Here is a 23,583-nt window from a genome sequence, read left to right as displayed (position 1 = left end):
TTTATTATTTATTTTTATTTTTAATGTATTTTATTTTATTTATTTTTAGTTTAGTAACATAATAAAATGACACTCCAATGAGTTCACATCTCAATCCAGAAGATGGCGGTAATGCACTTTGTTTGCAAACTGCCAATAAAAAACACAGAAGAAGAAGAAGTTCCTCATTGAAGTTTTGTTTTGCCCTGGTGAACATCTCTGAGCGTTTCTGCCTGTGTTTTTGTCTTCCCGTGGATTACTCTTGGACTGTTTATTCTCTTCGTGATTCTTTGCTGCCTGCCCTGGACTGTTTTCTATTGTGGACTGATTTATGTAAGTTTGCTGCCTGACCTTATGCCTGTTTTCGCATTACGAGTTGCTTTGTCTCTACTGTTGTGTTTGCTGGTTTGAGTAAAAAAAAGAAGAAAAAAAAAAGAAAAAAAGAAATCTCCACATATCATTTTGGTGGATTGAGTCTGTGGAAATTTCGTTTAAATGGGTTTAGCTTTCATTTTTATGTTAATATGTTTTTATAGCAATATCTGTTTCCTGTGTAATAGATGAATTGCAGTTACTGTTAGGGAGGACGGTAATTATGACTTTTCTCTCATGCATCCTTCAGCTGAAAGACAGTGAATCTGAACATGTTGATTGTCTCTAGGGCTGCACGATATTGGGAAAAATTACATTGCATTATTTTATCTTTCTGCGATAGCCTATATATTGCGATATGAAAACAATTTCACCAGATGACTTGAATAGGTCTATTTGGAAATAATGAATCATTCTAGAATGACTGGGCTGATTTTTTAATTAAGTAAATCTGCATAGAAAGTAATAAACAAATTACAAGCATAAATACAATAGAACAAAGATATAGATGAATACAATTTTCAGGTAAATCTAACTGTATTCGGGTACAGAGTCAGACATTGAATAATCAAATGTAAATGGACCAGTGACAAATAAGGTTTTCAACTGATAAAAAATCAAAAAGGTTAAAACTGCACATCAAAGTAGTTATTATCTTTATGGGGATGTTTTTTTACTTATTACTAAAATCTCAATTTTAAACAATGTATTTTAAGCGGTTTAACTGAGAATCATGTGACGACACCAGTCAAAATGTCATACAGTATAACGTTAATGCATTTTCTAAATATTATGATATTAAAAGTTTTCAATAATAATAATTATAAGTTTTCAATAATAGCCTACTTAATGAATATATAAAGTGATGCAGTAAACAATATTTAGAGCTATTATATTGTGATTTCTTTAACTGTGACCCTACTTGTTCAAGTTCTTTACCCACATTTTAACACTGCAATGTGATTTAAAATGCAAAATGTCTGAAAATGTTTTACAGGACTTGGTATCATGTTATTATTGTTTCCTCAACTCCATGAAGTGAAATTATGCATTTCAATGGAAAAAAAACAGCGTTATCCCTCCTGACATAAATTGTTACTCGGTATGACACCATACGAGTTAACACATGAATTGTCATTTTTACAACACTAAACACATAATAATGTTCATAACATAATCATAACAGAACATAATCATAACAGAAGTACCTTGAATCACTAAATTTCATTAAATGAACACTACATTTTTTATAGACATTGTCTAAAATAACTGAAGCATTTAGAATAAAACGACAACCAATGGAATTTTGCATGCAGTTGCAGGTTATTACCTCATCTCATTAAACCTTCTCCAATCTTGGTTGCACAGTTGAGCACTGCGATTAGAGTATGGCCATGGCCTGTTCTTAAAGGGGCGGATTCCCCAATATGACAGGTTGGACAATAATTAAATGTAATTGTAATTGAATATTATTATGAATTATATAATTTGCTAATATTCAACTAAACAATGTTAATGATATGTTAATATAACAATTTGAATGGAAATTATACACAGTGAAGCTGAAAACTGTATATGAATATATTGTCAAACACGTCATCCAAGATAACGGACGACATTATGGGCAGTTACAGAAAATAACTGTTATCCTATATGACACAATTTTTATCCAGTATGACAAAACTCAGTTTAAATCTTAATCAGGCAGTATTTTTGGCTACCTATAGAAATCTGCAACCTTTACCTTCAACTTCCAAATTCATGCTAAATAAACATATTTACATAAAATCCACATTATGTTAGTTTAGTGTTATCCCATATGACACAGGATTTTACTACATAGTGTGCTAGTGAGGAAAACTGGTAAGTTAAACACATTTTATGAAAGACATACTTACCTTTAACCATTGTTTGGGGGTCCTTCAGGTCTTCCTGATTGTGTAACATGCTGTCTCACATCGTGTCAAAATAAAATTCACAATAAAATTGCTCCAGTTTGCTTGTTATCCCGGATGACATTGTCTGACAGCCAGTTTTGGGACAGAATGCTCCAAAGCATAACAATCAACTGGATGTCATATTCTTTGTCATATTTAAATATATTGTTGTCAAGACTCATACAATAATGCCTGTGGCAGAGATGTTAGGGTTTATTATATTTTTAAACAGTTTGTTTGGCTTTTTTGTATGTCACTCTAAGGTCCGGACAGTTATCCAGTATGACATTATGTGACTATAATGTATAATAATTCTGTAATACCCTCAATATATGTTCATATCATTTGATAAACAGAGATCAATAGATTCAATATGTGCTTTTCATTAAACATTTCCTTATTTTGACTTCATAAAGGGGTTTGGACATCAAAATTGCACGTCACGTCATTGGGCCAAATAACACTGTATGTAGTCTTCACTGTATAAATTAAATATAAATTATTTAATTAATTATCTTTTTTAAAGCAGCAAAAGTAATTTTCTCTTTCTTTTTTGTTGTTTGATTAGCCTAACATTGGTGACATATTTGGTCATTGGTGTTTGTTCAACTTCAAGTCGAAAGAGAACTCGATTCTGGCGCGCGTCTTTCTGTGCATCGTGACTGTGTGTGTGTGTGTCTATCACAGACAGCGCGCTCAATTTGTCTTGGCTTGAATGGTTTAATATGAAGGTAAAAGGATGTCATAAAGAATTGCATGCGCAGGATAAGATTTGTGAAACTGTACATAAGATTGCAAGTGTAAATTAAATTTGCATGCGCAATAGAAGATTTGTAAAGGTGTAAATCGCCTTTCAAGTGTAAGAAAAAAATATTTGCAGCATTTTACTGTTATTTGTAAGTGTAATTCATGTATTGTGAAACTGCAGCTTCATGCTAACACAAAATAAATAGGATCTGTATTCTTCTGACTTCCATTTTTCCACGCTTAGCCTACACTTTTGGTACGGTTTTTGCGTAAAATCAAACTTTGTTAAAAAAAAATAAACTGTTGCAAATGTCTAAATGACTTGTTGTGTGCATGGGGCAAAAAAGTTCCCGAAATAACCCGATTTGTACAGTTGCATCTTTCTTTTACATGCGCTTCCAGATTTGGCACGATTCTCTCACTCACTGAGATAATTTAACAGAGCAATACAGGTGATTATGATCCAATACAATACATTATGATCATGGTGGAGCTAATTTAACAGAGCAAATTAGAGAGTTGCAAAGTAAACATGATCAAGCAATGGCTGCGATTTCCTCACTGAATCAGAGGTCTTATGTGTATGTCCCGAGAGAAAAGCACATATTACCATATTGTGGTGATATGGAGAAAGATGGCAGGTCAGTCGATGATTTTATAGAGGAAGTCGAGCGGGTGCTGCGTGTTAGGCACCAGTCTGACCAAGATCAGTATGATTTTGTTATGTCTCTGTTAAAGGAGAACTCCGGTCAATTTTAACATTGAGCTCTTTTTTTTGTAAATTTGGAGTGCTGTCAGTACAGAGAACAACGACAAAGTCGGTGTTGCCTACACCGTGTTATCCTCTTTTTAAAATTTGCACCCTGTTGACTTAAATGGGGCAAGTTTTAAACCTGCTTTTAGCCTCTTAACATCCTTGATGTGTCATTACAAGTGCACAGCCAATGTGAGTGATTCCTTCAGAGTGAACACGGTGAATCTGACTGCAGTAGATGTGAAAGATATGAATAAAAATGAAGTTAATACGGCCAGCGCACATACCTGTATTTATTTTCTGTTTTCGGTCGAAGTCCATAGTAGTCGATTGTCGAGTTCAAGCGCGTGATCATAGGTAACTAAGCAACAGTGGAGAACTCGACAATCGACTACTGTGGACTTCGACCGAAGACAGGAAATAAATACAGGTATGAGCGCTGGCCGAATTAACTTTTATTCATATCTTTCACATCTACTTTGCAATGCAATTCTCGTTCCCTTATCTCTCAGGGAACCGAGGTTACGTAAGTAACCGAGTACGTTCTGCCTTCCCTTCCACATGAGCCAGGTAACAAAACTGGCAAAAAATGTTTTTATTTCACCCCAATGATAGTAATATTTCATATATTTATTTCATTTTGATCAATTTATAGTTTTTTTTATTATACATTTCAAATTTTGCTCTGGACATTTTTTTATGTTTGTATTCAACATAATACCTTATTATCTCAGTTAAATGTACTGAAATTAATGTATATGTGACAAACAAAGGCTGTTTATTATTTTGGCCGGTAAAAAATATGCTTGGCTGGTGGATTTTTTCATCTACCAGTCCCCGTGGCAGATGAGCCAAAAAGTTAATTTCGGACCCTGGGCACAGGCACTCAGGTTAGCACAATAACTGAGCAGTTTTTTAAAGACCATTTGTGTGGTAAATATGACGACATTCTCTCCATGGCTTGTTGGCTAAAGCTCACAGCAGCCAATGGTCTTGATATACCCTACCTGGGTTACTTAGCTTGAGGTGGAGGCAGTGGGAATTAAGATGCCGAATTGTGGCTTCCTAGTAGTCAAAGACATCTCTAGCTCTGGAAAAACAGTACCATGTATCATAGGAATGAATATAATCAGCCGATGTGAACAGTTGGTCCAAGCAGAATTTGAGACTACCTTAGGGGGAAAATTAGATTCTGATTGGAGACATGTTTTCCAGAAAGTCCAAACATGTTCTGTGAACAGAAAATCCGTTGTGTGTGTAGCTGGAAAATGGACTCAGTGGAATCAGTGGTGACAATCAGTGGTGACAATAACAACGATGGGCTTCAATAGGCGTGTTGGTCAGGGAAGTCCTATGTTGTTAGAGCCGCTCAGTACTCCGTTACCAGGAGGTCTGGTAGTCATCCCCACCCTTGTTGACTCACATTGTCCCTGCATAGCTGTTAAAATTCTGAATTTTTCTCAGGAGGATGTATGGTTGTCACCTAGGACCCGTCTGGGTATCCTATCAAAGGTGGAGTGTGTGGACAGCTTGCAGCGGTGTGAAGTAAAATTTCAGCGGATCTCGGCTGACCTTGAACGGGTGACTTTAAAAATGAGGAATGGGCAAGACCGAGACCGTGTGCACGTTATCTTGGATAAGACTGATGTGGGAGGAAGCGAGAAAGAGCAAGCTCAGCTCGGGTCTTTGTTGACGAAATACATCGATATCTTTGCCCTAGAAGATGAAGACCTAGGTTCCACAGAGAAGATCAAACATGAAATCCACTTAACTGATGATGAGCCCGTCACACAGCCCTATTGTCGAATTCCTCCGAACCAGTATAAAGAAGTGAAGGATCACATATCACGACTGGTAAGGAAAGGATTCATACAAGTGCCTATAGTGCCTATGCATCACCAATTTGGCTGGTATGTAAAGCAGACGGCAGTATCGGGTTATGAAACAAAAGAAGACGCCTTTTCTTTACCTCGAATCGTTGAGAGCTTTGATGCTTTGCAGGGGGCGTGTTACTTCTCGACAATTGATTTAGCAAGCGACTATCATCAGGTGGCCATGGCGGAAGAAGACAGGCACAAGACGGCTTTCTCATCCCCTTTTGGCCTCTTTGAATTCTTGCATATGCTGTCCAAAGACTGATGCAGGCTACCATGAATGATCTTGTTTCTGTTAGTTTACCTAGATGATATCCTGGTGTATTCTTCAACATTCCAGGAGCACTTGGTAAGGCTGGAAACTGTATTGAGCAGGCTGCAGGACACTGGTCTCAAGGTCAAGTTAGAAAAATATCACTTTCTTAAAGGTCCCATGACATGAAATTTTCACTTTCTGAGGTTTTTTAACATTAATATTAGTTCCCCTAGCCTGTATATGGTCCCCAAGTTTCTAGAAATTTCAATCGGTGTAAATCGAGCTTTTGCTATCTTTCTCTGCCTTTGAGAAAATGGAGGCTCATACGCGCTGATCTTGAATCTCCTCTTTATGACGCCATAAGGAGGAAATGTTACCTCCCCTGTCTCTGCTTTGCCCGCCCAGAGAATATTTTCCGCCCATGAGAAAATGCGCTAGGAAGTAGGAACGCGCGCGCACGATTTTAGTTTGTCCACGAGAGATATCATGGCTTTTGAGTGAGCGAAGCATAACAATTGCTCAATAATTGGATGTACAAATGAACACCGAAGGGTCAATACAGAGCTGGGCTTGCTGAACGTCTGAAACTAAAGTCTGGATCACTCTCTTTGGCTCAGCTACACACCTCGGACAAGTAAGTCAACTAATGATATATAAGTGTGTTGCTTTACTGTTTATGGTTACCTAGATTGTTACACGTAGAATGTGGCTGTAACATTAGCTATGCAGCTATGCAGTTTATGTGTGTGAATACACACACTGTAACGCGAGTGTTGTACACTTCTTTGTTATTTGGATAACCGTTTTATATAGGCGCGCGCGATATCCGCATTTCAAGATCGCATGTAGAGCTTGATGTAATTGTAATAAGATAAACACAGACGTTACAGATCTCTCATGAAAAGGCAACAGTAGGTTAGCGTTAGCTACATGATAATAACTGTAAACCATCCGAATAAAGTACCGTATCCAGACATAATATTTTAAACTAACCATTCGGAAACGTCCTGCTGGAGCCGCTGAGTTGCAACTTCTTCATCCGTTGATTCTCCATCTGGATCAGATTCTGGGTCAAACTGAAATGCTTGAACGACTGCGTGTCTTCGTGCCATTGCTATATCCAACGTAAACATGCACGCCACGGTACCGTTGCGCAAGATGGTCAAGGCCACACCCACCCTCCACCTTGCGCCGCCTTTCTCCTCCTCATTATCATTTAAAGCTACAGACACCGAAACGGCCCGTCTGAAGGAAGCTCATTTTGGGACTGGCTTGTAGTGGCTATAATTCTGCACCGAGGCTGAATTTTTGGAAAGAGATTTCAGATGCAGTACTAGGGACCACTAAGGCCTATATTAACCCTCTGAGGTCTGAGCTGTTTTCTGGGCCCTGGAGGTGTTCTGACATGCTCTGACATTTCTGGTTATTTCTGTTACTTGTGACATTTTCATGGCTAAAGTCTAATTACACTGTATTCAGCACAAACTCTGCTACAATAATATATCAACAGCATGTATGTAAAAGTTTGTAGTTTTGAGATAATGACATTTATGCGTGGTTTGTGAAAATACAAAAAAAAATTCTCACTGAAATAAGGCCATGAAACCCATACTGATTATTTCTTCACAAGACTTTTGAAAATTGTATCACGTAGCCTAGAATATTTGCTCTAAAACTATGTGAAAATCACCCTGATTGCTCATTCAGATAAGACAATATATTGATTTAAAAATTTTACGACGTGTTTTGTGTGAAAAAGCCTTATGCGAGAGGTCATTAATATGTAAGCTTTTCTCACCTGAGAAAGACAAAGACCCTCCCCTAACGGCCCTATTAGGAGCTATCAGGCCCTGTCATTCTGAGCAACCTTGCACAATACTGTAAATGAGGAGATTTAAAAAAAGAATGGCTTTTAAATTGTTTGGATTTATTTACAACACAACATAGTCCAAAGATACACACAACAAATGCCAAAAAAGCACTTATTGAAAACAATGATCCAAAGACAGAGACCTTTGTGCCATTCCTAAAAACATTGTACATACCTTTCATTTCCAAGGTGTTTGATTTTCACTTTACCATGTTCATGTTCACTGAAGTCCTCAGTGGCATCTGGGCCCTGAAAAAAAAAAAGTGAACATACTGATATCAAGAGAAAGGCCTGCATGATTTTGGGAATACATTTTAGATTTTTCTGGTTAAAATTGCTTTTTAAAATTCACAGAATACACACACACACACACACACACACAAATGTTTCCAACAATATATAATATAATGAACAGTGAACACCAGGTTTGTTGTGCCTTGTAGGCATAAGCTATGCGCAGTGCTGGATAAAATATGATACATTCAAACGTGATCACGATCCAAAATATGATACATTCAAACGCGATCGCGCTGCAAAATATGATACATTCAAACGCGATCGCGCTGCAAAATATGATACATTCAAACGCGATCACGATCCAAAATATGATACATTCAAACGCGATCACGATCCAAAATATGATACATTCAAACGCGATTGCGCTCAAATATAAAACATTATGGTTACCATATACATATCTACGTTTGAGCAGATATCCACAAACACAGTAACAGTAAACACGGGTCTAAATATTATAATATTCACCATATATCTAGCAACAGTTCAACTGCAATGTGAAATTTATGCAACAATAGCAAACTAATATGTAAGTATGTAATTTCTTATCTTTCTTGTCTTCAAATCGGGTTCTTCTTCTTCTGATGTAAATCCAATGTAAGCTCAGGCACGTCTTTCAAACTCGACGAAAAGTGAAGTGAAGTGTTTTGTTGTTGAGGTAATGAGCGCGATCGCGTTCCATGTGGAGATTTGCATGTGAATATCTTTTGCGCGAGTGGGCGTGGTTTAAAAAATAATTAGGAAGCGTTTGAGAAGCTGGACATCTTGTTGGTTTTATACAAATTACTTAAACAGAGAATATTTGTTTTCGTTTTGAATCCGATCATTTAAAAGTACACACTTAAATGTTTATAAAGGTGTATGGCTCATAAATGTGTGACAAGTATTCGCTGAGATTTGTTTCAGTTTATAGACGTGCTCAAGAAAAAAAAGTTCACCGCGACGGAGAGGCAGAACGCACACCCTGTCTATTTTCTTTATTTTACAAAAGCACAATGTTTTGATTTGATTGTAAGTGGACACATACAAAAGTAGAAATATCACAGATTCTTTTTTTATATTTCTTTTTTCTGTATGACCATCAATGCTGAAGAAATTTAAGTTTATAGTGCTACAATGTGGAGAAAATCCAGCAAAACGCGCCCGCGCGTTTGTCGACCTCAGAGGGTTAAAGCCTACAAAAAGTAGCATGTCATGGGACCTTTAAGTCGGAGGTTGTGTACTTGGGACATCAGATATCTGCTGATGGTATTGGCACAGACCCTCAAAAAGTGGCAGTTATAAAACAGTGGCCGGTTCCGTCTACACTGAAGGAATTGAGATCATTCCTTGGGCTCTGTAGTTACTACAGATGATTTATTCAGGGGTTCTCCAAGATAGCTGGTCCACTTCATGATGTGGTGAATTCATGTCTGAACACTGAAAGCTCCAGTAGAATTAATGTCTTGTTGGGGAGTCTATGGACTGAACAATGTCAAACTGCTTTTGACACCCTCAAAGATTGACTTACTAGTGCACCTGTCTTAGAGGTGGCTGACTATTCAAAACCCTTTATTGTGGAGACAGATCAGGGAGTAGGTGCCATTTTATATCAGAAACAAGGAGATGTAAAACGTGTTATTGCCTTTGCCAGTAGACGGCTGAGAGACACACAAAAAAATTATAGAAATTATTGCAGCATGAAGCTCAAACTCCTTGCTCTCAAGTGGGTGATCGTTGAGAAGTTCAGGGGGTATTTGTTGGGGTCCAGATTTACTGTGATAACTGACAATAATCCTCTGTGCCACTTGAAAACAGCAAAGTTTGGAGTGATTGAACAAAGATGGATTTCACAATTATCTGTCTTTGATTTCGATGTCCAGTATCGTCCGGGGTATTGAAACACAGTAGCTGACACACTATCTAGACAGCCATTTGCAGAGTAGCGTGAGCCAGCCCCAGAGGACACAGAGTACGATGGATGTGTGGCAGTCTGTGGATGGATTCACCGAGGTTCAGACCTGGACTCAGCACTTGTGGCTGCTGGGATGCACAGCTGTAAAGCGGGCTGTAGTGTCCAACTTCAATGATGGTAATGGACTGGGTCAGGGAAATACACCCACCTTTCCAGGATATTCAAATGATGAATTGACCAGCTTCCAACAGCAAGACACCGTGATTGGCGGATTCAGGAAGTTTTGGGATCAAAAGAGAAGACCCTATGGTAAAGAACTAAAAGCTCTTCCAAAACCTGTTTGGTCAATGCTGAAGCACTGGAACATCTTTAAGGAGCGCCAGGGTCTACTGTACCGTGTCTTTGAGGATGTGAGGCACGGGGATTGTTATCAGTTCTTGCTACCCCTCAATTTGAAGAAGCCTTTTCTGGAGTATGTGCACGATTCTGTGGGACACCAAGGTATCGAGCGCACCCTTCACTTGTTGAGACGCCGGTGTTTTTGGATAAGGATGCACCATGATGTGAACAAATGCAACGCTGTGTGATGACCAAGCTGCCACAGCTGAGGGTCCACCCTCCCATGAAATGGTTCTTGGCTTCTAGACAGCTTGAGGTAATTGCTGTGGATTTTACGTTGTTGGAACCCGCAACCAATGGTCAGGAGAATGTTCTGGTTGTCACTGACATCTTTATAAAGTTCACTCAGGCCTTCCCTACCCGAGATCAAAAGGCAGATACCACAGCCAAGGTGCTGCTTCGAGAATGGTTTATGAAGTATGGTATTCCTGCGCGTCTGCATTCTGATCAGGGGTGTAATTTTGAGAGTGAGGTTGTGGCTGAACTTTGTAAGTTCTATGGGGTGAAAAAGAGCCGCACCACACAATATCACCCCACTGGCAACGCTCAGTGTGAGCGGTTCAACAAGACGTTACATGAACTGTTGAGAACACTGCCACCTGAAAAGAAAAGACAGTGGCCCGAATACCTACCAGAGTTGGTTTTCACGTACAATGCAACGCCTCACACGACTACTGGCTATTCTCCATATTTTTTATTGTTTGGGGTTGATCCTTACCTGCCTGTGGATGCCCTTCTAGGACAAGAGCAAGTTTTTGACCAGAAACACAACTGGCTGTTGGTTCACCAAAGGCGTCTTAATGATGCTCATGCCAGGGCAAGGGAATATTCTGAACAGAAGGCTGCTGAGCGCATCTCCTTGCACAAGGATAGAATCTATTACCCGAAGATCGAGGTCGGCGCACTCGTGTACCTGAGGAGCAGTCCGGTAGGCCATTACAAGATCCAGGATGCCTGGGGGCCAATCGTATATCAGGTAGTAGGGATCATGGACAACACCTACACAGTGGAGCCGTTGGAAGGAGGGCCTACAAAGAGAGTTAACAGAGTAGACATCAGGCCCTGTGTGAATCAGCCTACTCCCGCCCCTAGGAGACTGCCAAAGGCACGAGAGAAGTCTGAGTCCCTTAGGGAAGTGGAGTCTGAGGATTCAGAGGAGGGTGTAGTTTTGAGGGAGGAGAGATCTCATGCGCCTGCAGTAAGAGGTCTTAGCACCCAGTCTGTTGGCCAACAAGGTATAGGGCATGTGCCCAATGTGGTACGCAGCAGAGAATCAGTTGATTCTGACCAATGTTCTGTCAGAGCCTGCTGAGGCCTTGGAGACTGAGGAAAGACTGGATGCAGCTACGAGGGTGTTAACTCTTCCTGTTGCGGACCCTGCAGATGTAGTAGGAGGCCAAATGCTGGACGGCATTCAAATGTGCACCATGAGCCAAGGTCTGTCCTAGACTACTTCTATAAGTCCGGCAGCAGTTTCACAGATATTGGCTGATTTGAGTTCTGTTCTGTTCCGGGAAGCAGTAAAAGAGGTTAAGAGTACTCTGGTCTTAAATGAGTAATCGAGGGTGCTTACCCTGATGCAGGGGAGAATGTAACCAGGTGATGGTTAGGGGCCTTAATGCTTTTAATGTGAATAAGAGACATATCTACAGAAAATGTACTGGAGGGTCCTTTAAGAGGCATCGGGTGACGTCATTGTGTATGCGAACGGGAAAATGAGCGTGAACGCGCGATGAAGTCAGAGAGTTATGCTGCAAGTGACTGCTGTTCAAGTGTAATTTGTCCTTATTCAGGGAGTTGGATGTTTACGCAGGATTGCGTGAATGTGTGAGTGTGGCTGAGCTAACGCACCGCATGTACAGACGAGGCCTGTTCGCGTGGAAGAAGTGATTTATTAGTGTGTAACGTAAGAAACACGGGAAAAAGTGAGTAATATCCACGCTATGTCATTTCAGGTGTATTTTGTGAGTGTTATTTCAGTCTAACTGTTCATGCAGTTCTGTTTTCTTTCCAGAAGTACCACTACCGTATTATTGCTATTGGTGTTTCATTATTTGCATTGTTCTTTATTATTGCACACAATAAGAAGCGACAAATTGTACTTTTATATTTATTTTATTTTTGAGGTGAACAATTTGCTGTCAAGTTTATTTATATAGCGCTTTTCACAATACAGATTGTATCAAAGCAGCTTCACAGTATTAAATTAAAATAATACATCAATGCTTGTTTCTAGTGGAAAATGTCCACGTTTGGTAATGTTGATCAATAGTATTGTTGATTGATTAATTAAATTAAATATCCCAAATATCCCCAACTGAGCAAGCCAAAGGCAACAGTGGCAAGGAACCGAAAAACTCCATCAGGTGACCTAATGGAGAAAAAAAAACCTTGGGAGAACCCAGGCTCAGTCGGGGGCCAGTTCTCCTCTGGCGTTTATGAACTAGAGGTTGGATTTAACTGTAAGATTAAAAGTATTATATGAATGCCTGGCTGAAAAGATGCGTCTTTAATCTAGTTTTAAACTGGGAGAGCGAGTCTGAGCAACGAACAGTATCAGGAAGACTATTCCAGAGTTTGGAGCTAAATGTGAAAATGCTCTCCCTCCTTTGGTGGATCTGGATATCCTAGGTATGACCAAAAGCCTCAAATTTAGTGATCTTAAAGAGCGCGATGGATTATAGGGCGATAGAAGATCCGTTAAATAGACTGGAGCTAAACCGTTTAGGGCTTTATAAGTCAGTAGCAATACCTTGTAATTAATACAGAACTTTATAGGTAACCAATGTAGTGATGATAAAATTGGTGTTATATGATCATATTTTCTTGATCTAGTAAGAACTCTAGCGGCGGCATTTTGGACTAACTGTAGCTTGTTTATTGAGGATGCAGGACAACCGGCTAATAAAGCATTACAGTAATCTAGTCTCGAGGTCATGAATGCATGAACTAATTTTTCTGCATCAGAAACTGATAGCATGTTACGTAGCTTAGCAATGTTTCTAAGGTAGAAAAAGGCTGTTCTTGTAACATATGAAATATGATTTTCAAAAGACAGGTTGCAGTCTAGTATAACACCTAGGTCTTTTACTGTAGAGCAGGGTTCACCAATCTCGGTCCTGGAGGGCCGCTGTCCTGCAGAGTTTAGCTCCAACCAGCTCCAACACACCTGTTTGAAAGTTTCTAGTATGCCTATTGAGACCATGATTAGCTGGTTCAGGTGTGTTTAATTGGGGTTGGAGCTAAACTCTGCAGGACAGCGGCCCTCCAGGACCGGGATTGGTGAACCCTGCTGTAGAGGATAAAGTAACAGGACATCCTACTATGTTAAAGTTGTAGTGTGAGAGGTTTTGTGGGCGGTTTTTTAAACCGATGATTAGTACCTCTGTCTTGTCTGGATTTAATAAAAGAAAATTGTGCGTCATCTAGGGCTGTACTCAACCAAAGAAAATCTTGGTCGACTGAAGTCCTGAAATTTTCGACTAAAAATCGACTAAAATCGACTAAAAATGACGTTAGAAAAAAAAAACGTTAAATGAATTAGATGCGCACTGTGCGCAGTACTTGGTAGCCTTGTTGTCCGCCTAAATTAATTATAAATAAACATAAACAACTAGTAGGCTATTTGCAGTATATTAAATCGTTTTTGACCTAATTATTTTGCACTGAAATGAGTTTGACACTCGAGTCTGTCGGCTCTGACAGCGCTGCATCACGTGCACCTGCGCAATATCATAGCTTATGATTTCCGAAAATAGTACTATGTTGTCAACTAGTGATATCATCACAAGAACTGTTGAGGAATATGCAACATAATTTAGACAATTATTTTTGTCATATGTTATAATAATAAGTTATAACTGTCAGACACTATCGTTTCACCGTGCATGTCCTCGCACCGAGCGAGGCTGAACATGAGCTCAGCTTCGCAGCTGAGACACGAATAGACTATTAACTAAAGCTTTTACTCTTAATAAACACAAAAGGCACGTCCACTTTAATAAAAAAATAATATTTATTAAACAAACCAGATCAAGAGCAGAAACGAAATAAAGTGCATAACTGAAAAATAAAGCATCCTAGGCTCAAAACTAACACAACCAACAGCACAGCGCAATTGCGCATTAGGCTCCAAATAAAAAATAAAAAAGTTAGGTTATCACACTAAAACATTGAAATATGCAAATTCTGATATGTTCATATAGCCTACTCAAAACAGACAGGGCAAGCTAACGCAGACAAGTGAGCTTACCACTTTTAGATGATATGTCATGTTTGTCGTCGAGCTGTGGAAAACTGTTGCTTGCAAACTTTGCATTCGACCTTTTTCCTGTTATCAATTTTAACAAAATGCTGCCACACTGTCGATTTCTTTGTTGTTGACATGTTAGAAGAGGACTGACTATTAAACGCTCTCACAATTAAATAAATAATATTCAGCATCAAACCTTCTATGCTCGACGCTCTCTCTTGGGTTGGGCTAATCCAAAAAAGGTGAAAACAAGGGGGGTGTTTTGAAGACAGACTGTTACAGTGAAACGAGGGTACTCTGAAAACACCCCCATTAGCAGTTAGTGCTTTCCACCTGATGAAATGAGCGCGCCTCAGCGCGGCAAAACTGATGAAATGATCTGAAACTGATCAGAAAATCGACCAATCAGAATTTTGGTCGAACCAGAATGTATCGACCAATTAATCGACTAATCGACTAGGACAGTACAGCCCTAGCGTCATCCAATCTTTTATATCTTTAACACACTCTGTCAAATTGGATAATTTAGCGTTTTCATCTGGCCGTGATGAAACGGCTGTGTGTTCCAAAGATATACTGGCACTGAATTTTGTTTTATTTTGGATTTTTTGCCCTACGTACCTACAAGAAAAGAAACTCCTAACTAATTATCAGGAATAAAATACAAACCCCACTTATATTTGTTGGTCCTGTGTCATTTTCCTGCAGCCACATATAGTCAAAACAAAAACAGGAACTTTAACAAAATACTATGAAATTCACCAAATGAAGAGCACGAGTGTTGCCAAATCAAAATCAAAGAACTAAATAAAACAAAACACCTCTAACTATAACCTTTAAATCTAACCTAGCTAAATCAAAAGAAAAATCACAAAGAAACATCTTCAGCGTGCTACACGCACACCTTAACTTACCTCTGCTGACTGTCAAACAAAAACTTACAACTTGTGGCAACACTCCTAGAACTAATACATAAAACCTGCTACGTGAAGCACAATATATATCACGTGGCATACGGTCATACAGGTCTTACATATTTGTAACACGGAGTCAGCTTTGCAGCCTTGACTAAATGAAGTTAACATGAGACTAGATAATGATCTGAGATGTCATCGCTCTGCTGCAGAATTTCAGTGGCATCAACATTGGATCCATGTAATAATATTAGATCTAGAGTATGATTACGACAATGAGTAGGTCCTGACACGTGTTGTCTAACTCCAATAGAGTTAAGAATGTCTTTAAATGCCAATCCCAGTGCATCTTTTTCCTTATCTACATGTAGGCCTATATTAAAATCACCTACAATTAGGACTTTATCTTCAGCCAGTACTAACTCTGATAGAAAGTCAGCAAATTCTTTGATAGAGTCTGTATGGTGCCCTGGTGGCCTGTATACAGTAGCCAGCCCAAATCTCAAACGTGATTTATCATATACACTAGATATTGTTACATTAAGCACCAACACTTAAAAAAATTTAAACTAGACTTTTTAGTAATTTTCTGAAAATAATACTATAAATTACAGCAACCTTTAACAAGAGGATGACAAAACTAACCTTTGGTACATCAAAAATATAATATTTGATAAGCAGATCTCACTTGTTTTCTGTTATTAAATCAGGGTTTACTTGAAAATTCACATTTATCCTCCTTGAACTCATTCTAACAACTTAATGTTTTAATGTTTCAGACCAGATGGAGGGGCGAGAGCAAAGACAAGAACTGAAGTTAAAGGTGATGATGCTGTAGTTTGTTTCAGCCTGTTGACACCAATAAAATTAGCTTAATGTGTCAATTTACAGAAGATCTCAGACATCACCATAATGAATGAGCTGAAGACGGGGAACTTTTGGAGACGAAGAGCTGCTCAGTTTAACATGACTGTGCTTTTTAAATGCAGATTGGATAAAAACACAGTGATCACAGTTCACACCTGCAGTGAAGCCCCTCCCACACCAATAAATACTGGGAATATTCCCATCATCCTACAAGAGGACAAACTCCAGGAGTAGCAGCTGAAATTTGTGGGACTGTTAAAGATGGAGTTTATTAAAGAGGAGATTGAAGACATGAGTGATCCAGAACCATCCAGAATAAAACATGAAGATTCTGAGGAACAAATAGGTTGGTGTCCATTTTTGATTCTTCATTGTTGACTGCTTTAATAAGCTGTATATGGATGATAAATTAGAGTAATACATCCAAATTATCATAACCTTGTATATAGCAGTTGTCAATAGGGCTGTCGCGGTAAAGGATTTTCCCTTGCGGTAATTTTGAGTGGCTCAATAGCACGGTATGCGGTATTATCGCCATTTATTTTATTTATTTTATTTATTTATATTTATTTGTTGCTATAAGTGTTACGATGTGGTCAGCATGCACAAAAACGAGTACATTTTCAGAAAACCAATGTAACCGAAACTAAACAGCGTCTTAACAGTACTTAATAGAGACCAATGGCATTGATTCAATACATGACTCGCTGATTTTTGTTTCCGCGACTTTCTCGCGCTGTGGATGCTGACCAGCGCTGGCACTGATGCCATTCATGGTAATACCCTTAAACGTTAAAAGGATGATATGACAAATATTTCGCTTTCCTTGGACACGGCAACCTTTTCACGAATATATATGACTTGACCTCAAAGACAGATGCAGGTCATCGCACACGCTCAGTCGATCTCTCTCATTCACTGTTTAGACTTCAGTGCAAATCCATGAAGCCTCTGTAGAAATCACCATGATAAAAACAGTCTTGTTATCATTACTAACTTATTTAACATTCAATATACGTCCACGAAGTGCAAAACAAGAAGGGCATCGACTTATGAAAAAAGAACCGCGAATATCGCGGTTGCTACAGTACTTGCATTCCTCTGCAGTTGGCTTGTCAGTAGTGCAGTACTGCAATATTGCGGTTATCGTGACAGCCCTAGTTGACAAACATATTTTTACTATATTAACAAGTGAATGACAGAACAAAAAGTGAAAGATCTGATCTCTGTTGCTTTCTGCTATTAAATCAGGGTTCACTTGAACTGATTCTAACTGTATTTCTGTGTATTTTAGACCAGGTGAGAGTGAAAGAGCAAAGACAAGAACTGAATGAAGTGGAGGAGGAACATCGTAACTTTACAATTCAGAGAACAAAAGCCAAGACGCACACCTGCACTCAGTGTGGAAAGAGTTTCACTCAGAAAGGAAACCTTAAAATACACATGATAATTCACACTGGAGAGAAACCGTATACATGCACTCAGTGTGGAAAGAGTTTCACACGGAAAGGAAACCTTAACAAACACATGATAATTCACACTGGAGAGAAACTGTATACATGTACTCAGTGTGGAAAGAGTTTCAGAGAGAAAGGAACCCTTAAAATACACATGAGAATTCACTCTGGAGAGAAATCGTATACATGTACTCGGTGTGGAAAGAGTTTCACTGGTGAATCGGGTCTCAAGTATCATCTGCACATTCACTCTGGAGAAAAGCCATTTAACTGTGATCAGTGTGGTAAAGATTTTATTTCATCATCAAATCTAAAAGATCACCTGAAAGTTCATTCAGGTGAGAGGCCTTATTTGTGTCCTCTCTGTGGAAAGAGTTTTTCAAGGCTGTACAGTTTTAAACAGCACAAGAAAACACATGATGAAGTGAGAGATCATGTGTGTTGTGTCTGTGGGAAGAGCTTTTCTAAAGTGGCCATTCTGAAACAGCACCAAATAATTCATACTGGAGAAAAACCTTACAAGTGCTCATATTGTGACAAGAGTTTCACTCGGTTTGAATCTCTGAAATCACATGAGCGAGTTCACACTGGAGAGAAGCCGTACCACTGTACTCAGTGTGAGAAGAGTTTCAAACAGAAAGGAGACCTTAAGACACACATGAGAATTCACACTGGAGAGAAACCGTATACATGCACTCAGTGTGGAAAGAGTTTTTCTCGGCTGTTCTGTTTTAAACTGCACCAGAAAACACACAATGAAGTGAAAGATCATGTGTGTTGTGACTGTGGGAAGAGCTTCACTAGAGCTGACCATCTGAAAAGTCATCAAAGAATTCATACTGGAGAAAAACCTTACAAGTGCTCATATTGTGACAAGAGTTTCACTCATTCTGATTCTCTAAAATCACACGAGCGAGTTCATACTGGAGAGAAGCCGTACTACTGTACTCAGTGTGGGAAGAGTTTCACCCAATCAAGTAATCTAGGGACTCATATTAAAAAGCATTGTTTTGTGTCATAGTGAGCAAATGTTTTGTTAGATTCACAGCAGTGATGCGCGGCGCGGGTCAATGTATAAACAACCCGCACCCGACCAACGTTTTCAACTAACCCGCCCGCAACTCGGACCGCAAAAAAAGAAAAAGAAAATATTGTACCCGACCCGCTTCCTGACCCGCATTTTTTAAAAGTAGTAAATGCTCATCGTAGCATCATTGGAAAAAAAAATATATATATTCTAATTTTGTCAAAAATGATAAAAAATCGTCAATAAGCACATAATTTGTACTAAAATAGTCTAAATGTTTAGTTTTAAAAACAATTTTAAAAAGCTGGCTATGTCTGTTTTGATGTTTCTGCGCAAGTTCATAGACAGTGAGGTTCGGGTTTGTTCCGATCAGAGCTCGTGAGCGAATATTCCGCTCCGCTCACTCATTCCGTAGGGTCGCTCGCTCAACCCAGAATGGCCTGAGCCTGGTTCGAAAATATGTGGAATAAGGGCTACCTCCGACTAATTATTATTTTTTTTTTCTAGTCGACTAGTAGTTGTTCATTTAAGCCATTCGTGGACAAATCGCCCCTTTATATTAATTTAATTACTTAAATAGGCTATAGCCTACAGGATAATAAGTTTTATGATCACACGCATAAAGCTTGCCACAAAGAATTCGGTTTAAGTAATGATTATGAATGTGTCTAAATTAGCAAGGAGACATTTAATTGTTTTGTAATAAACTGGTGTTTTCTGTGTCGCTGCAAAGATGAAGTTGATGATTCGGACTCGCCATGAACGCCAGAGAGAAATGCACATTTCATATGGATGAATTACATAATCAGAGAGTAGCCTATTTATTTTGGTTTGAATATTTTCGTTTAAAAGTAGACATTTCAAACTTTCTGTAATATATAGCCTATATTTCTCAAAACTGTGAGGCACAAGCAATGCAAGTGATCGTGCCGGCGCCTTATTACATTGTCTGCTATATATTTGCTTCTTATTCATTAAATACGGGTAATTGATTGATAAAACATTGATCAAAATTAAGATACAATTTATACAAAATGAAAATCTTTTAAAAAGAGTTTTCTATAAAACAAAACTTAATGAAGTCGTCAAAATCATGTTTTACAAAAAACGGCGCTGTTGCTAGGAGGGCGCCAGCGCCTCTGCCTCGCAAGTGGATGATAGCCCTGAAGACGCCTAGCAATGATATACCTTTAGTGGTAGTATACCTTTAGTTAAGTTATACCTTCGTAGCGCGCTAAGAGACAATGTTATCGGGAAATGCAGCCCATGTATGATGCGTAATGGAGATTCCAAAGCGCTCTTCTTTGGTCAGAACCATGGAGAGCGATCGCGGGTAGGTCCGTCTTGTGCACCGAAACTTTTAACAATGCAACAAAATATTTAAAGAGCATCAAGCTATTAAAATCTATATTATGTATACGCACAAATAATATAACAATAGGCTATATTAGTCAATATTTTTTTATTAGGTTAAGCAGTGATTGGATAACGTTTTTTTATTATTATTTAGGCCCACCCACAATTGGTCTGGCCCATCCAAAACTGGAATCCTGGCGCCGTGCCTGGTTGGTCGTGCCAGTTTTGTGGCTATCAAATGTGTAAAAAGCATTGCAAGAAGAACACATGACAAAGCCAGCACTTTGGTCATCATCTTTCATTATTTCGGCAAATGTCTCCCACACTTTGCTCTTTTTATTTGTGTATTTGCGGAGCTTCCACTCCCCAGTCTTTTCTCTTGCTGCCTCCATCTCTACCTGCAGACTGAGCTCGTGCGTCATCGTACTTCTTGCCAGTTATTCAGCCAATAAAGTGTAGGCCTATGTATTTCATAGAAAATTGTGTCTAGTACTATATAAATTACAAAGGTTTAATTGGCATCTTTATTTCAAACGACCCGACCGACCGCGACCCGAATATCATTAAAAATATTTTTGGATGACTCGTGACCGCGGGTGACCACAGGCACCCGCTCATTTTGGATCAACCCGCGCATCACTGATTCACAGGTAACACTTTACAATAACAAGGCATGAATAATCATGTACTAATTCCTGAATTAATGGTAACTTCAACATGAACTCATGGTTAGTGAAGATATGAACCACTGAAGAGCGATCCTCAAAGGTGGGGTATGTGATTCTCTTTTTTGTCCATTTTTTCAAAATCACTTGAAATCCTATTCCTAACCCACTTACAGCCACTGAGTTAGAAGCACTGAAATGAAAATTAAGCAATTTAATCATCTGTGGAACGGGCAGGACTCGAAAAACTCCAGCCAATCATTTCCAAGACCACCTAGAATCATTGGACAGTAAGTTCGTCAATCAAATGGTCGTACCATACCCCCCTCCCCCATCCCACTCCCTCCACATGAATGGGTGGAGTCAGGGCCAGTGTTGGAGGAAAGAAGGTAGGACCATTTGAGTTGTGTATTTTCAAAATCTGCCGACCGTTTTGCAAATCCCATACCCTACCTTTAACTATGACAGGAGTCATAATGATTCATGCATGAATGACAGTAGATTAAACATGTTAGTACATGTTTGATAGTTAATGCATTAATTAATGTTTAGTACGGATGAACAGTATCGTCATGACCTGTGTCTGGATGGAGAGTGAACTACTGATCCCAGCAAATGTTCCTTGACCTTAGTTCATGCTTCCTGTTTTAAAAAATTTTTGGGAACTGATTCCTCAGGTATTTCATGTATTTCAAAGTCAAAATATTTATTTTGTATTCTTATGGAGCCTGATTGATTTAGTTTACCCCTAAACTTTAATTAATGCATTAACATTATCTGTCTAACATGTACTAACATGTTTAAGGCTGCTGTTATTCATGCATGAAGCATTATGACTCCTGTCGTAGTTAGGGATCGCTCTTCATTGGTTCATGATTAGTTCATATCTTCACTAATCATAAGTTCATGTTGAAGTAACTATTAATAACTATTAATGCAGGTAATGCAGTGTTGCTGGGAATCCCACAATAATTGTGTGTTATATGTTGGAGAATAAGAAAATTATTGAAAATTATTTTGATAGAACGCTTACTCAAAGAATTACCAAAATTAAAAGAGACTGGAAAGAAATGTAGAAAAACAACAATCAGTTATTTGTTAATATATGAAACAATTCCCTGAATTTTTTTTTACTTTTGTTTAGTTACATAAAGCCTGTTATTACATAAACAGATGAATGTACAATAATGCACATCTGCACAATAACTCTGTACAATAACAACAAATAAAATGACCATTTCACTGACAATGTGTGATTTTGTGAGTAAAAGGTTTCTACAGATCTAATAATTAAAATAAACTGTGAGATTCAGATGAAGCAAATGTATAAATGAAATAAACTTTAGATCTGTGACGTTCTGTGGAAGTTGTTTTTGAGTTGTAACTTTCTGACTTTTACCTTGTCATTTAGCTGTAAAGACGTTGCTGTAAATTTTACAGTAACTTACTGGCAGCTGGATGCCTGTAATTTACTGTAAAATGTTTACAGTATTATTACTGTATTTTCACTTACAGTATTAGTAAAGCCAACAAACTAACACAGAATAACATTATACCTTTCAACACACTCAAATGCGGTTTAGTGTGATCGTGTAGACCAAGTGAAACAGCGCTGCGTTACCTCACAAGTTTCATTCGTCTAATAAACTGACCTGTGTGAGTAGTAATTCAGCACTTGCGTGTAGTTCGGTAGAATGAAATGTCCTAATTCCTTTATACCCGCTAGGCTCTTGGGACGCGCGTGTGGCGCTGATACCTGTCTCTTATTAGCAATCGCGTCCTGCTTCATACCACAGTCATGATAAAAACATCCATGTATTCACTCATCCATAAACATTATTAGATCCATCGGTTTGATGACAAGTTCCATAATTCCGCAGGAAATTTTGTGTCATCAACCTACGCCTTTGTTATTGTAAGAGGTTAGTGACCCCTAGCAGCGAAAAAAAAAAAGAAGACATTGTATCTTTAAGTAAACTCTATACAGGATTACTTCAAATAAATTCATCTGTTTCAATAAAACAGAAACAAGCTGAGAATAATTATAATGCAAACTGACAGCATATTAAATTGGCTCTTACAATGCCACTTCACATTATTTCACTTTGTGTTATTTTGTACATTTTATTTTGGTGACTTTACCAACTTTTTTGTATTAACAAAAACTACACTGTAAATAATGACATGATCAATAAATCATGACAACAAATGTTTTTACATCAACTCATCAGAATAAGTTACTTTATTATTTAAGTTATACAAGATTCAACTAATTTTTTTTAAAATCAGTTTACAGTAATTTAAGTTTAAATGACTTGTTTGTTGTACTTAAATTTAAGGCAGCAAGTTTTTTTAACAGTGTTTTTTGGGACTGTTGAAAAGCCTTACATTTATACTGTTTATTCATCAGTGTTATCATATTTTTATTATTATTATTCATATATATATATTTGTGTGTTTGTTTATTTATATATATATATATATATATATATATATATATATATACACACACACAAACACACAGTTGCAGCTTAATGACCATGGTAAAATATTGGTCCCATGGCCAAACCAGTTGAGAACAATCTGTCTAAAGTAGAACAAATTGTCTACTTTAATTTAGTGTCAATTATTACTTTTTTTCGCACTAGATAACTGCTTTGAAAAAT

General features: G+C 38.3%; 1 protein-coding gene across 1 annotated transcript; it reads left to right on the top strand.

Moving 5' to 3' along the window:
- Positions 1-144: 144 nt before the first annotated feature.
- On the top strand, positions 145-22,695 carry LOC311090769 (uncharacterized protein). The gene is made up of 4 exons (XM_084126282.1): positions 145-312; positions 16,325-16,368; positions 16,535-16,758; positions 17,707-22,695. The coding sequence occupies exons 3-4, from the start codon at positions 16,674-16,676 to the stop codon at positions 18,888-18,890; spliced, it is 1,269 nt and encodes a 422-aa protein (XP_083982408.1). The 5' UTR covers positions 145-312; positions 16,325-16,368; positions 16,535-16,673; the 3' UTR covers positions 18,891-22,695.
- The last annotated feature ends 888 nt before the right edge of the window (positions 22,696-23,583 follow it).

Source organism: Abramis brama, assembly GCF_963993115.1.
Source record: "Abramis brama genome assembly, chromosome: 10".
Taxonomy (NCBI): Eukaryota; Metazoa; Chordata; class Actinopteri; order Cypriniformes; family Leuciscidae; genus Abramis; species Abramis brama.
The sequence above is the reverse complement of the archived record's forward strand: the minus strand, read 5'-3'. Positions and strand labels throughout refer to the sequence as shown.